The sequence below is a fragment of the Aedes albopictus genome, chromosome 3 (assembly GCF_035046485.1).
Source record: "Aedes albopictus strain Foshan chromosome 3, AalbF5, whole genome shotgun sequence".
Lineage (NCBI taxonomy): Eukaryota > Metazoa > Arthropoda > Insecta > Diptera > Culicidae > Aedes > Aedes albopictus.
This window is the reverse complement of record NC_085138.1, coordinates 252,260,776-252,274,029: the sequence shown is the minus strand read 5'-3', so window position 1 is coordinate 252,274,029 and position 13,254 is coordinate 252,260,776. Positions and strand designations below refer to the sequence as shown.

General features: G+C 43.2%; 1 protein-coding gene across 1 annotated transcript in view; it reads right to left on the bottom strand.

Annotated features, from left to right (window-relative positions):
- LOC115260377 (mitochondrial 2-oxoglutarate/malate carrier protein) overlaps positions 1 to 13,025 on the bottom strand; it is a 30,624-nt gene extending 17,599 nt beyond the window's left edge. The window contains exon 1 of the mRNA XM_029861340.2: positions 12,613 to 13,025. Within this exon, the coding sequence (XP_029717200.2) occupies positions 12,613 to 12,668 (56 nt within the window). The 5' untranslated portion in view covers positions 12,669 to 13,025. The remainder of the gene's footprint in view (positions 1 to 12,612) is intronic.
- Positions 13,026 to 13,254: the final 229 nt, after the last annotated feature.

The following is a 13,254-nucleotide window of genomic DNA, read 5'->3' as shown; positions in this document are numbered from 1 at the left end:
TAGGACCTATCGTGGCTCTAACATCGACTCCGATCACTATCCAGTGAAGGTCAAACTGCACCCAAAACTCAACTGTGTACTGTCGGAAAATCAGCAACAGAATAATACGAACCGAGACCAATGGCAACGACTCCAGCGAACAAAAACGAACTGCGATTGGAAACTCTGTACGTGCAACAGCTGATCTCTCAACTTCATTGGGAGCACCCGTATACTCGCCGATCTACTGAAGGATCGCGGGTTCGGCATCGTAGCGCTGCAGGAGGTGTGTTGGACAGGATCCATGGTGAGAACGTTTATAGGTAATCATTCCATTTACCAGAGTTGCGCAACACACGTGAGCTGGGAACAGCTTTTATAGTGATGAGCGACATGCAGAGGCGCGTGATCGGTTGGTGGCCGATCGACAAAAGAATTTGCAGGTTGAGGATCAAGGGCCGATTCTTCAACTTCAACATAATAAACGTACGTACACGTATGTGCACGTGCACAGTTCTCACTCCGGAAGCACTGATGATGACAAAGGCGCATTTTACGCGTAGCTACAACGCGAGTACGACCGCTGTCCAAGCCACGACGTCAAGATCATCATAGGAGACCTAAACGCTCGGGTAGGCCAGGAGGAGGAATTCAGACCGACGATTGGAAAGTTCAGCGCCCACCAGCTGACGAACGCAAACGGCCTATGACTCATTGATTTCGCCGCCTACAAAAACATGGCCATACGTAGCATCTGTTTACAACACAGCCTCTCTTATCGTTACACCTGGAGATCACCACAGCAGACGGAATAGCAAATCGAACACGTTCTGATTGACGGACCGAACTTCTACGACATTGGAATCAAGACAGACATTCAATCGAAAATTGCCATTCTCTTGGTCCACAAGTGTCGCAGCTGTTTCGCATCTAGTGCGCTATGTTGCTGACAACAACGGGAAGGATGCGCACTACTTTTGACATGATTCAAAAACGTCGCGAGTAGGGTCGCGTCGCAACTTGATTGTGCGACATCCGGTTTGGTGGCGGCCCGACAATATCGACGTTAGGACCTATCGTGGCTCTAACATCGACTCCGATCACTATCCAGTGAAGGTCAAACTGCACCCAAAACTTTCCGTCATCAACAATGTACGATACCGGCGACCGCCACGGCACAACCTAGAGCGGCTGAAGCAACCGGATGTCGCCTCAGCATACACGCAGAATCTCGAGGCAGTGTTGCCTGGCGATCGCGAGCTCTATGTGGCCCCTCTAGAGGACTGCTGGAGAATAGTAAAAGCAGCCATCAACGCAACGACGCAGCCGAGAGCATCATCGGATACGTGGAAAGGAGTCGACGAAACGAATGGTTCGACGAGGAGTGCAGCGCGATTTTGGAGAATAACGCAGCACGGGCGGCAAGGAACCCAACAGAATGTGGAACGTTACAAACAGAAGTGGAAACATCCGACTCGCCTCATTCGAGGGAAAAAAGCGCCGCTTGGAAGAAGCAGAGTGTGAGGAAACGGAACTGCTGTGCCATTCCCATGACACACGGAAGTTCTACGAGAAGCTTAACGCATCCCGCAACGGTTTCGTGTCCCGAGCCGAAATATGCAGGAACAAGGACGGCCTCTTGACGGACGGACGCGCGGTGAACAAAAGGTGGAAGCAGCACTTCGACGAGCATCTGAATGGAATGGAGAACGGGAGACCACGACAGCGAAGGGAACGACTACGCCAATGCAGCAGAGGACGGAAATGAGTCAGCTCCCACGCCGAGGAAAGTTGAGGTTGCCATTCACCAGCTCAAAACCAACAAAGCAGCTGGTAAGAATGGTATCGCAGCCGAACTCACAACATGGGCCCAGAAAAGTTGGCCACCTGTTTGCATCGGTTGAATGTCAGGATCTCGTAAACCGAACAGCTACCGGAGAAGTCGAAGGAATCTACCCATTCACAAGAAAGGCGACCATTTGGAATGTGAGAACTTCACAGCGATCACTATTTTGAATGCTGCCTACAAAGTGCTATCCCAGATCATCTTCTGTCGTCTGTCTCCTAAAACGAATGAGTTCGTGGGAAGTTATCAAGCCAGCTTCATCGACGGCCGGTCGACAACGGAATAGATCTTCACCGTACGACAAATCCTCCAAAAATGCCGTGAATACCAGGTTCCAAAGCATCACCTGTTCATCGACTTCAAAGCGGCATACGACAGTATCGACCGTACAGAGCTATGGAGAATCATAGACGAAAACGGCTTCCCAGGAAGCTTAGTAGACTGATAAAAGCGATTATGGACGGTGTAAAAAAACGGCGTGTCTGTTTTGCGAATGAAAAAAAGATGAAAGAAAAGGCGTCTTGCGACTGTGGATAGGACTTTCTACGGCCGTAATCAGTTGAAGTTACGTAGATTGTAGAAGATAAAATTCGTGATGTTGTTCTATGTAGACGAGACCACGTAGATGCAACAGAGCAAATTGTAGCACACTAAATTTCTTAGTATCTCAGCATCATCCTTAATCTACAATTAGAAGACAAGAAAACTATATGAGGCACTGTCTTTAAACTACATGCTCATTATTGCTGATTTCAGACCCAGCTTCCCTTTTCGTAATCTTTTGCCCATACAAAAGTATGAAAATTTGTATGGACCGTAGGCTTTAGCCTGACCCCTTTCCCCTTCCATCTTAGAGTATGCGTAGTTCATGGACGGGCTTTGATAAAAAAAATAATTTGATTATCTTACTCCGTAACATAAAATTCGAGCTTGAGCTTGATTGACGTTACTGCACCTGCACAATGTCGTACTGTTCTTGGGACATGGTAGCAAAGTAAAGTGATAGTTTGTGTAAAGATTACTGTGAAGATGTTGCGGAACAGTTTGCTTGGTTGCATAACTTGTAGGCGTTATTACATGATAAATTGACACTGTTCTGTAAAAGTTGGAAGGAGAGAAACGGCTTTTTCCAATCCGGTTCTTATTCTAGTGCTGGCGCTGAACATACAAATATACATGAGATGTATATGTAGAGAAGAAAGAGAAAGTAGTTAGAAAGATACAAAGAAGGAAGAAAGGGATGAGCCAAGGATTGAACCCAGGATCTTTTGCATATGAGTCAGAAGCGATAGCCACTAAAACAGCAAGCCGGTCTCCGTAACGTCTGGGAGCAACGAGTTGTAAAAAGATTTTTTTAAGCAACAAGTACCCCAACGAAGCTTACCAAATTAGTCAGGAAAATTAGTGGCATTGTGATTCTTAATTCTACCATTTCGGTCACATTATGACCTATAATGCAACTCTTTGGTCAACAATCTTGAGTTTGTTTAGGGCAAGAACTCAAAAACTGTGAAGGATAGCTATCGAAATTTTGTAGGACAGAAACACACGTGGATGTTTTCAATCTACTACCTAGCAGGGCATTGAATGATCATATCCAAGAGAATATTTTTGTCATTGAAAGAACATGTGTATTAGGGTGGCCCACACTTGTGAAAAACACAAATTTCGAAAAATGTCTAGTCTTACCTCCTGAATCAGTTGTTTTGAACTCTAAGAAGCTACATTCAAAAGTTGAGCAAAATTGATCAAGCCTTAGGCTTGAAGCTCAACAAACTTGAAGTTTGTATGGGACAACGTGGCCAAATGTATGCAGAAATCTTAAGTTTTCGATTTTCGCCGCTAGGTGGAATTCTTGTAGATGACTATACTGCCCCTATTCGCATAAAAGTCCCATGTTTGCTGGGTTTCCTATTCACATGGGATTGTTGTGCGAGTGGAGGCAGTATATGCCAAACAAACTTTATCGAAGACCGCAAAGAGATCCAACGCCTATGGTAATAATGTAATAGTGAGGCGAAACTTTATTGTTGTTTTTCCGGTACATGTAAAGGAATAATATCAAAACATAATGAATTCTTGATACTCCGCCTAATGTGTATGCAACTCATTACAGAACTCTATTTATACAGCATTCGTCTTATATATTCAAATATGCTGTTAAAATCTGCGTTTTGCAACTAGTTGCAAAAATAACTAGTAACGGCCTTTTATACCCAGATCGGGTTCTGATGCGCGAAACAGAATACGTATTGAAACGAGTCTATTTGAGAATACAATTTACACTCTGAGAGCACATGATAGCAAAATCACTAACCATAACGACGGACGGCACCAATTTTATCGGCTGTCACTAATTGAAGAACTCTTGCGGTTTTCGAGTTATTGAATTCGCACTCAGTGGAAACCCATTAACAATGTGTCTGCCCGAGTGGCAATCAATTGGGTCAATTTAACACCTTATTAGAGTTAAAGGAGCGAACGATATTTTTGTTTGCCTTCACTTCGAAGATGTTGTTATCATCTGTGCAAACAGTATCATATGAAAGATTGCATAATGGTGGTTCTTCAACTAGTTCATCAAATGAGGTTTGGTTTGGAATCAGTTTGAATAGTTACAATTGGATATATTAACCCGGGAGCGGTCGCGTCGTGTACTGAGTACACGCACCATGAAAAATGCACGCTTTTGGTACATAGCGTGAGCGTGGCGTCGTTGCAGGTAGTCAAAGACGCGACTGCTCGAGGGTTAACGGTCGTCATGTTATACTGGGATGGGTGAACGTTGTATGAGAATATTAAAATTTTATCGCATCAACCCAATACACCTCGTTAATCCACCTATTCTAGAATTCAGAAGGATGTGCAGTTCACACGAATCATGTAACTACATATGTTAATAATAATTTGCATATTTGTTTGGCTTATGGAAAACCGATCAGCAAATGGTCAGCCGCAGCCATATAATTTGATAGGATTCGTATCGCTGAACTTGCTGAACTTCAACCCACTAAGACAAACAATAACGGTGGCTGATAAGAACAGCTTATTTCCATTCCATAAAGGTATTCAAGCCACACGCCGCCACCGCTGCCCAAAATAGCGAATCTAATCAACCGAAGCCTCCGGTGTTTGATTACCATTTGCAGCAGATTCACTGTGAAACAAGACATAGGTACACTGAAACGATTTTCCGTATACATATTATGTGTGAAACTACATAGATTTTTGCAATTTGTCTTCATCTATACAAAATATGTAGGGCAAACATAACAAGTATAAGTATCTCCACATATAACATCTATATACAGAATTACATACACTTTATGTAGCTCTTTCATTAAAGTTTATGTGTGCATTTTATAACGTTCATGTTTGGTGCTACATAATAATTATGTATCGAAAATGTATGAAAATCATAATAAAAACAAATAATTCAACCACGTGTTTTTATTTTGTTTCATTGTTTTATTTAGTATTCTTCTAATGAAATGTAATGAAATTGGATATTCTTAAACATTCTGTTCTATTCATGCAAGGGCTGCGAAAACTGCTGTCGGTGCTCCTCCTCCTGCCGGTGCGAGCTTGCTCGAAGTTTCTCTCTTTTGTTCCCCGAGGAAGGTATGAGAAGATACCGTTTTCTTCCGGCGCTATTTCCTTCTGAGTGAAACTTCTCCCGCTGAACATTCCTTCGCCTTCCGTGCATTTATGAAATAATAGCTGAAACGATACATACTTATTATTGTACATAAAATAGATCATGAAACTATAATAATTACCTCCAATAAACGAATATAAGTTCACCGCAAAACTCGACGAAGTTCAATGCTCATGTCTCGACACAAGATGGCCGTTGCAAGCTTGCTGATTGACTGAGTCTCCCAAACTTCATAATTATGTGTGAGATTATATAATTTTTAACTATAACAACCCATCTTTAAATTTTATGTTTGCACACACATAAATGAAAAAGGTTGCGTATATACGTTTAATAGGGCACTTCATGAAAACGAAATAGGGTGATATAATGTGTATGTTAGCACATATAGAAATAACGATGGCAATGTCTTATAAATTGTATAACCTGAACCTGTATAAACTTTAACTTTGCAATTTTGTCAGTGTATACATAATCTCGACCGGCTGATGCTCGTTACTATCATGTCGACGGCATTTATCAACATCAACCGAACCGTTCATAGTACATTCGAAGGCGCATACCGAAACCTAAACCGTATCATTGATACAAAAGACAGTGAATTGCAGTGGGCTGTTTTATCAGTTGGTTGTCCCTGGTCCGTTTTCAAAATGCCATCACGATGAAGAAGGCACCCATTGATGGGGCAATTGATTTCATATTGATACTGTGATTTGTCCAATTGGTGCAATTGTCCAGTAACAGGAATCTGAGTTTATTGCACTAACAAATCTGATTTAAACAATCTGAAGCTGACAAAACAAAATGCTTAACATGTTATTCTAACCCAAGAAATCATTGGTTCGATATTCCGCCTCATTGGGCTTACAGGGTTAACCTTCCCAAATCCATCCGTTATCTAATCGTTCTTTGGGTATAGAATCTACCGCGCTCCGGAGCTACCTTCGTCTTCATCGAATATTTTGGATAACTATGCCAAAACTGCAAAATGTTCAGTTGACAACCCAGAGCCACCAACACAGCTCTGGTCCTCACAAGTTCCTACCACATACTGTCACGGACAAATCGATGGTAAAGACCGCCAGCTAAGAGTTGTGTGCGGTAGTGCAGCTTGGACACTGTTGTTGTTCTAGCATCAGCTATATTGAAGAGGTACGTCCCGAGCGTCTGTTCACCAAGGAGGTGCGGCTCAAACAGCGTCTGTTCTGGCATCCAGTGGCTGAGTAAGAAATGCGGCATCACGCCCAGCTAAATTCAAGATGGTAGCCGCATCAGCGTGGTCGTCCCAGTGTTGGTTGGGACACTAAATAAACCTGACACGATGGCCCTCCAACGAGACAGAAGTGGTTGGCGTACTCCCAATAAGCCACCCGTCCTTAGCCAAATAGATGGCACAAATGTCCGAAATGGAGGATAACGTGCCTCTGGAGCCGGCCTTCTGATACCTCGGTTTACATATGCCGAGATTTGCACAGCCGTGTAGTCCTAGATCTAAATGTTTTCATGAGATCTCAGTTAATAAATGCCAAGAATCAGTATAACGTGCCTCGTTGCCAAGCAAGCCACCAGTTTGCTAGCTGAATCTTGGTTAAAATTCAGAAACCGAGATTCGCACAACCGATCTCGGTGAATGAAACTAAGTGTGTAGGGGGTTTTGGCATAGATTTCTTCAGAAATTCAGTAAAAATCTTGGAAAAACGTCTTTCAAAAACCACTAAATTAATCATACAGGAGTCAAAGCAGAACTTCATCGAGGTTCTCGTTAGGAATCGACCAAAAACTTATCACCAAAAAATTTAACTTCACTATGAGTCTGCTCAGGATCTGACGAACATGTCTAGCTTTGAAAAATTCAACAAATTCATTAACAATAATGACCAGGTGCATCACGTAGTTTTTTTTTCTTCCCAAAAGTGCATCACGATCCGAAACGCCTGAAACCCCCTGTCTTAAAGAGTACGAGGAGGAGTCTGTGGCAGTGTTGGTAAAATCACACTCAAAGCACACTCACGAACCGCTCCTGCGTGAGCAAACTCGCGCGCGATTCTGAATCGTTTTCTCACGCGCGAGATTTTCATGTAAAATCTCGCTCTCACGAGTCAAGCGCCGAAATCTCGTTCGCCTGTAAAACGAATCCAAGTCAATTTGAACGACATCCAATGTTGTTGTACGATAGGTTTGCTTTTGTTCTATCATACAATCCTAAAAATATCGATGTAAATAATAAGAATACCAAGAAATAAAGCAATGAGTGAAATCGCGAGTCAACTCATGCATGATTTTTTCGGCGGTGAGTTTGGCGAGTCAAGAATCGCGCGTGAAACAACTCAAGCATGAGATTTGAGAATTTGAGTTTTTACCAACACTGGTCTGTGGGTGAATTCCACGAGGAACACCTGAGATAGCAGGAGCCTAGTAGAATTCCTGGAACAATCATATGAGAAATTCCTGGGTGAATTTGTGTTATTACTTCTGAGGAAATTACAGTTAAGATTCTTGGAGAAATTCCGGAAAAAATGTCACAGTTGAGCAATTTTTGTTACCGACAATAACGGCAACAATGGGAATCCAAGTATGATCTTAAATGGTTGTTTTGTTTTTGTATTTATATTTGTTAGTTGTTTTGCTTAAAGTAAGAATAATAATAATAAAACTCGCTATAAAGATTAATGTTAGTAAAAAAAAAATAAAATAATGAAAAGTTGTTAGTATAGTTAAAAAAAAGGCTATTTGGGAACCCCTGCTCCAATAGAAAATTACTATTCAAATTAGTTAAGAATTTCTAATGTATGCCCCCCGATGGAGTACTAGATGGGGTTAGAAAGGGGAACAATATTTATATGTATAAACACGAAATCCGGGATGGAAAGACATGCCAGAGGAGGATCATCGGAGGGGGGGGGGGGGGGGTGATAGAGGAGAAGGAGGAGATCTTTGGAGGAGCAAAATGGGAAGGAGGAATCTCGGGGGAGTCGATTTCTGGACAGAAGCCGGACTGGACATTGAAGAGAGGTGCTAGAGTAAGTGGTGCGATGGTGATCTTTATGAAGAACCGCGTGAAGAAGTTTGTGATTTTTCGGAGTGACAAGTGCTCCAGAGTTCGAGTCATATTGGACCATATTCGCGGATTAGTCATTTCATCCGCGAAGTAGAGGTGGATTTAGCACCCGACCGATAGTTATCCAGCGTTACGCTGAAGATAAATTGTATGACGCGGATCACCACCAAGTATTGGATCACCCTACTCTGGTACGAGAACCTTATCCTGGGATCACGGCGCACATCTCGTGATTCACCACGGACCATCCAGCCGCCCAGCGGCGCGACGTCATCAGCCACCAGACATGCTTTCGACCGTCGGTCCCGAACCCGTCCCTTCACCCGAAGCGCCGTCGTCTCGGCGCTCGCTCCCGCTAGCATCGTTTTGACGCCGACCACGTGCTCCGGCAGGTATGTCACCGTCTCCTCTCCCTCTACCTTACCACAATGGGCCCCAACGAAGAAGATAGAAAAATATGTTTGTATTTACTAACCCACACACCCTAGATACCAATATATTAGTAGATTAAATCAACTCGGTTCCTTTTGTTACCAAAAGCGAGAGATTCATTTCCCTACCAGTCTGCTTGGCCTTTCCCTTGTTCGCTAAAATTCGTGTTGGCAGGTAAGTGTAGGGTTGCTCAAGTTTCCCCCTGGTCAATGCCGACCCTGAGGTACTTTGAAGGTGAGCTGGCCTGGGCGTACGGACGCCGATGCCACAGGACGCGTGGAGCGTCCCATCGGTAGTTACATTTTCAAAGAATTATTTTTCTGTAATAGTCTGGCGGAGCTCCTTGAGGAGCATACAAGAATTGCTGATGAAGCCCCTGGAAGAATCTATGGAAGAGATATTGGAGAAATTCTTGGATAAATCTCTGGAAGTGTTGCTGGTAATATACCTAAAAGAATTCCTACAGTAATCACTGAAGGACTTCCAGGAGGGATACTTGAAACACTTTGTACAAGAACCCTTGTTGGAATTGCTTAGTTTTTTTTTTCAAGTAATCACCGGAGGAATTCCTGGAACAATATCTGGAAGTGTTTACTGAAGATATCTTTGGAGACATTTGTGAAGGAATCCCTCGATGAATCGTTGGATGAATGTTGAAAGAAATTCCTGTAAGAATCCCTGGAGGAATTTCTGAAGCAATTACTGACTTAATTGTAGAAGTATTTCCTGAAGTAATCAGTGGGATAATCATTTTTTTAGAAATTAACCGTGGGGTGCCCTAATTTCGCGCGGGTCCAAATTTCGCTCATTGATAATATTCAGAGATAATTATCTTAAAACTAATTGTGCAATTGTCCAAATTTCACTTTAGCCATACTATCTATAGTGTTATTTGGACAATTCAACAAATAGTTCTATGATTATGATCTCTTAATATTGTGCATCCCAGCTTAATCACTCAGATGCTGATGATCTCAACCAGCCGTCGTTTATCGCGAAAAGATTGCGCCCCGTTTGATTTGTTTACGGCGGCTGATTATCCATGACAGCTTCCACTCGGCGGCTGCAAAAACAGTTTAGCCAAGGTGCACACCGTGTGTAAATCATACGTGCGCGGTCTGGCGCGATCTGATGCTGCGCGTTTCGAACGCAACTTGTTGAGAATCTAAGATAAGCGCGACAATATTATCAGTGAGCGAAATTTGGACCCGCGCGAAATTAGGGCACCCCATGGTAACAACTGTAGTTGGAGAAATTCTCAGATGGAGCCCTGTAATAATTTATTTGAGTATATTTACAGGGATCCCTGACCAGGGATGGGAAATGCCATAAAAACGTCATTTCGTTATTTGCTAATTCCACTGTACTTAGTCGGAAATGTTAATTGACTACATCATTGATTATTCATAACTAATCAGTGTTATGACCTGGTGATGCATACAAGCAGAAATTTATACCGGAAGTGGTGTAAATAGAAAAATGTCATGACATTTTTTTCATGAGAAATCCTTGTAGCAATATGTAGAAGAATCCCTGTTTAAATTGCTTAGTGAATATATGGAGAAATTCTTGGTGGATTAGCTGGAGCAAGTTTTGGAGAAGTTTAAGGGCCTATTTCTTCACCCCGGCTTAAGCGTTAAACCAGGTTTAACTACATATGGGTAAGCCTGGCTTACCGATTAAGCCGAAGTAAAGTAATCAGCCCTAAGGAACACTTTTGAGAGAATTCCTAGTGTAATTTGTAGCTAGTCTCTTTCTGATGGATCTCCAGGAGGAATATCAAGCGGAATGTCTGAAACGGTCGAGGGAGAAACCTCACAAGTAATGCCAGAAGGAACCTGTTGAGGGATTTTTGGAGGAATTTCTAAGAAAGTTCCGGAAGAATCTGTAGGCTTAGCGGCTCTGAATCACAGAAACGACACAAACGTGGACGACAGCGAATGTGAACGGCTAAAAAAACGAGAAGAATGCAGCATGGGCGAGAATGTTGCAACACAGTACGAGGGCGAATCAGGCGCGGAACAGGCAGAACTAAGTCTTCCAGAGCTTTTCGGAGGACAAACGCCAGCACTCCAGCAGGAAGAACGGGATCGCGAAGCGTTGGAAAGATGTACCTACCGCGCTAATGACACACGGAAGTTCTGCGAGAAGCTGAACCGCTGGCGCAGAAGCTTTGTGCACCTAGTCGACATATGCCGAGACTCCTATCACGAGAATCTTCTCACGAGCGAGCGTGAGGTGGTGGAGAGGTGGCGAATTACGATGAGCATTTTTAGGCAACGTTGCAAGCAGCCAAAGTGGCGTGGTAATATAACTAGGAGTAAGTGCGGATAATGAAAGACACCACCAAGAGATGTTGGGCGATTGAAAAACAACAAAGCCTCTGGAGCAGATCAACTACCAGGCGAGCTTCTAAAATACGGTGAAGAAGCATTGGTGAGAGCACTACACTAGATCAATACCAAAATTTGGAAGGAGGAAGTAATTACCGGAGGAATGAATGGAAGGTATCGTGTATCCCATCTACAAAAAGTGCGACAAGTTGGATTGCGGGAACTATCGCGCTGAGCGCTGCCTACAGGATCCTCTCTCTAATTTTATGCCGCCGTCTATCACCGATTGCAAGAGAGTTCGTGGAGCAATCAGGCTGGATTCATGGGTAAACGCGCTACAACAGATCAGATGGTCGCCATCCGCCAGGTGTAGCAGAAATGCCGCGAATATAATGTGCCCACACATCACTTGTTCATCGATTTCAAATTGGCGTATGATACAATCGATCGAGAACAGCTATGGCAGATTATGCACGAATAGGTACGGCTTCCTGGATAAATTAATATGATTGATCAAGGCGACGATCGAGTGATGTGCTTAGTTCGAGTATCAGGGACACTCTTGAGTCCCTTCGAATCTCGCAGAGGGTTATGGCAGAGTGATGGTCTTTCGTGCTTACTGTTTAACATTGCAACATTAAGTCGATGAAGAAAATGAATAATTAAAATATCATTCAATATACACAGCAAAGCACTAAGTTTAAAAAAATAGGTCACCACAGTATTTTACACAATTTCTTCGGTTTTGCTTGCAACAATGATTAAGAAGCACAAATTCTTCTACGCAAGATACAGAATTTACGAGCGGCATACAAATCGTGCCCTTGACTCTCATTGCAATCCTATACTGTTGGAGATTGTTCAACCACCAGTATCGTGACACATGACGTGAGCTTGCTCACCACTTCTGTTCGGCTTGTCTCAGTCAGTGAATGATTTGCGTGAAGTGGAAGCCTGGTGAAAAACATTGAAGAATTATTGCGTTTTTGTGGGTCAGTTATGAACTGACCTTGGTATTCAGGAAAACGCTGAAAGGTCAAAAAATACCAAAGCATTTCAATTTCTTCAGAACGCAGCAAGGGTAGGGTGCCCTCTCCACCTCTTTTTTACGCAGATACCGGACTAGGATGACGAATGATTTCGTCTCTTATCCGTTTTCGTTTGTACGCTTTCATGTGCGTTAAGTTTCACCTATCAACGCACAGTGCCGGAGCCGTAAAAATAACCCCCACCCCCTCGAACGGTTAGATAACACATTCACGCCTGATTCAGGGCGGCCAGTAATTTACGGTACCAATTAACTCACCCGGAAAGACCTCCAAACAAATACTGGATGTAGACTGGCTTCTTTCTGTCGCCCATTATTACTGCGGCTGTTGGCTGTTTCCGATAACGTACAGATTCGATGAGGTAATTAGAAGGGGTTCAACGGAAATCGAATCTCAGAAGACTGTCGATTAATTCCTACGTTCAGCACTTCACTTCAAAACGCACAGATACCCAACAAGGACGGACACTACCGGAAAATGATTGTCGAGGAGGGCGCGGGCCAAAATGCAATGAGAAATTAAATCACTGTGGTGGGATTAATGCAATTTCACGAGAATGATCATTTCATCCGACAGGAAGCTGAACGAGCACTGAACTGACTGACTGACTGAGCCGCAAGAGCTGTGGTGGCGCCGATTCGCGATCACGAACGAACGGCAACGAGTGATGATGATTCGTTTGTATATTTCTACGACACGACGAACCGCAACCAACACTCTCAGCTGTTGTTTTTTTTTGTGCGACGATGGGCGAAGGTCAAGAACAACCAGAAAGAAGAATCGGAATTTGACGTTTCTGATGTCAGTGCGCGATCACGACCAGGGTTGAAGTCAAAGTTTAGTACAATGCATATACACTGAACCAAAACATCCTCAAATAATCGACTGCACTCAGAATT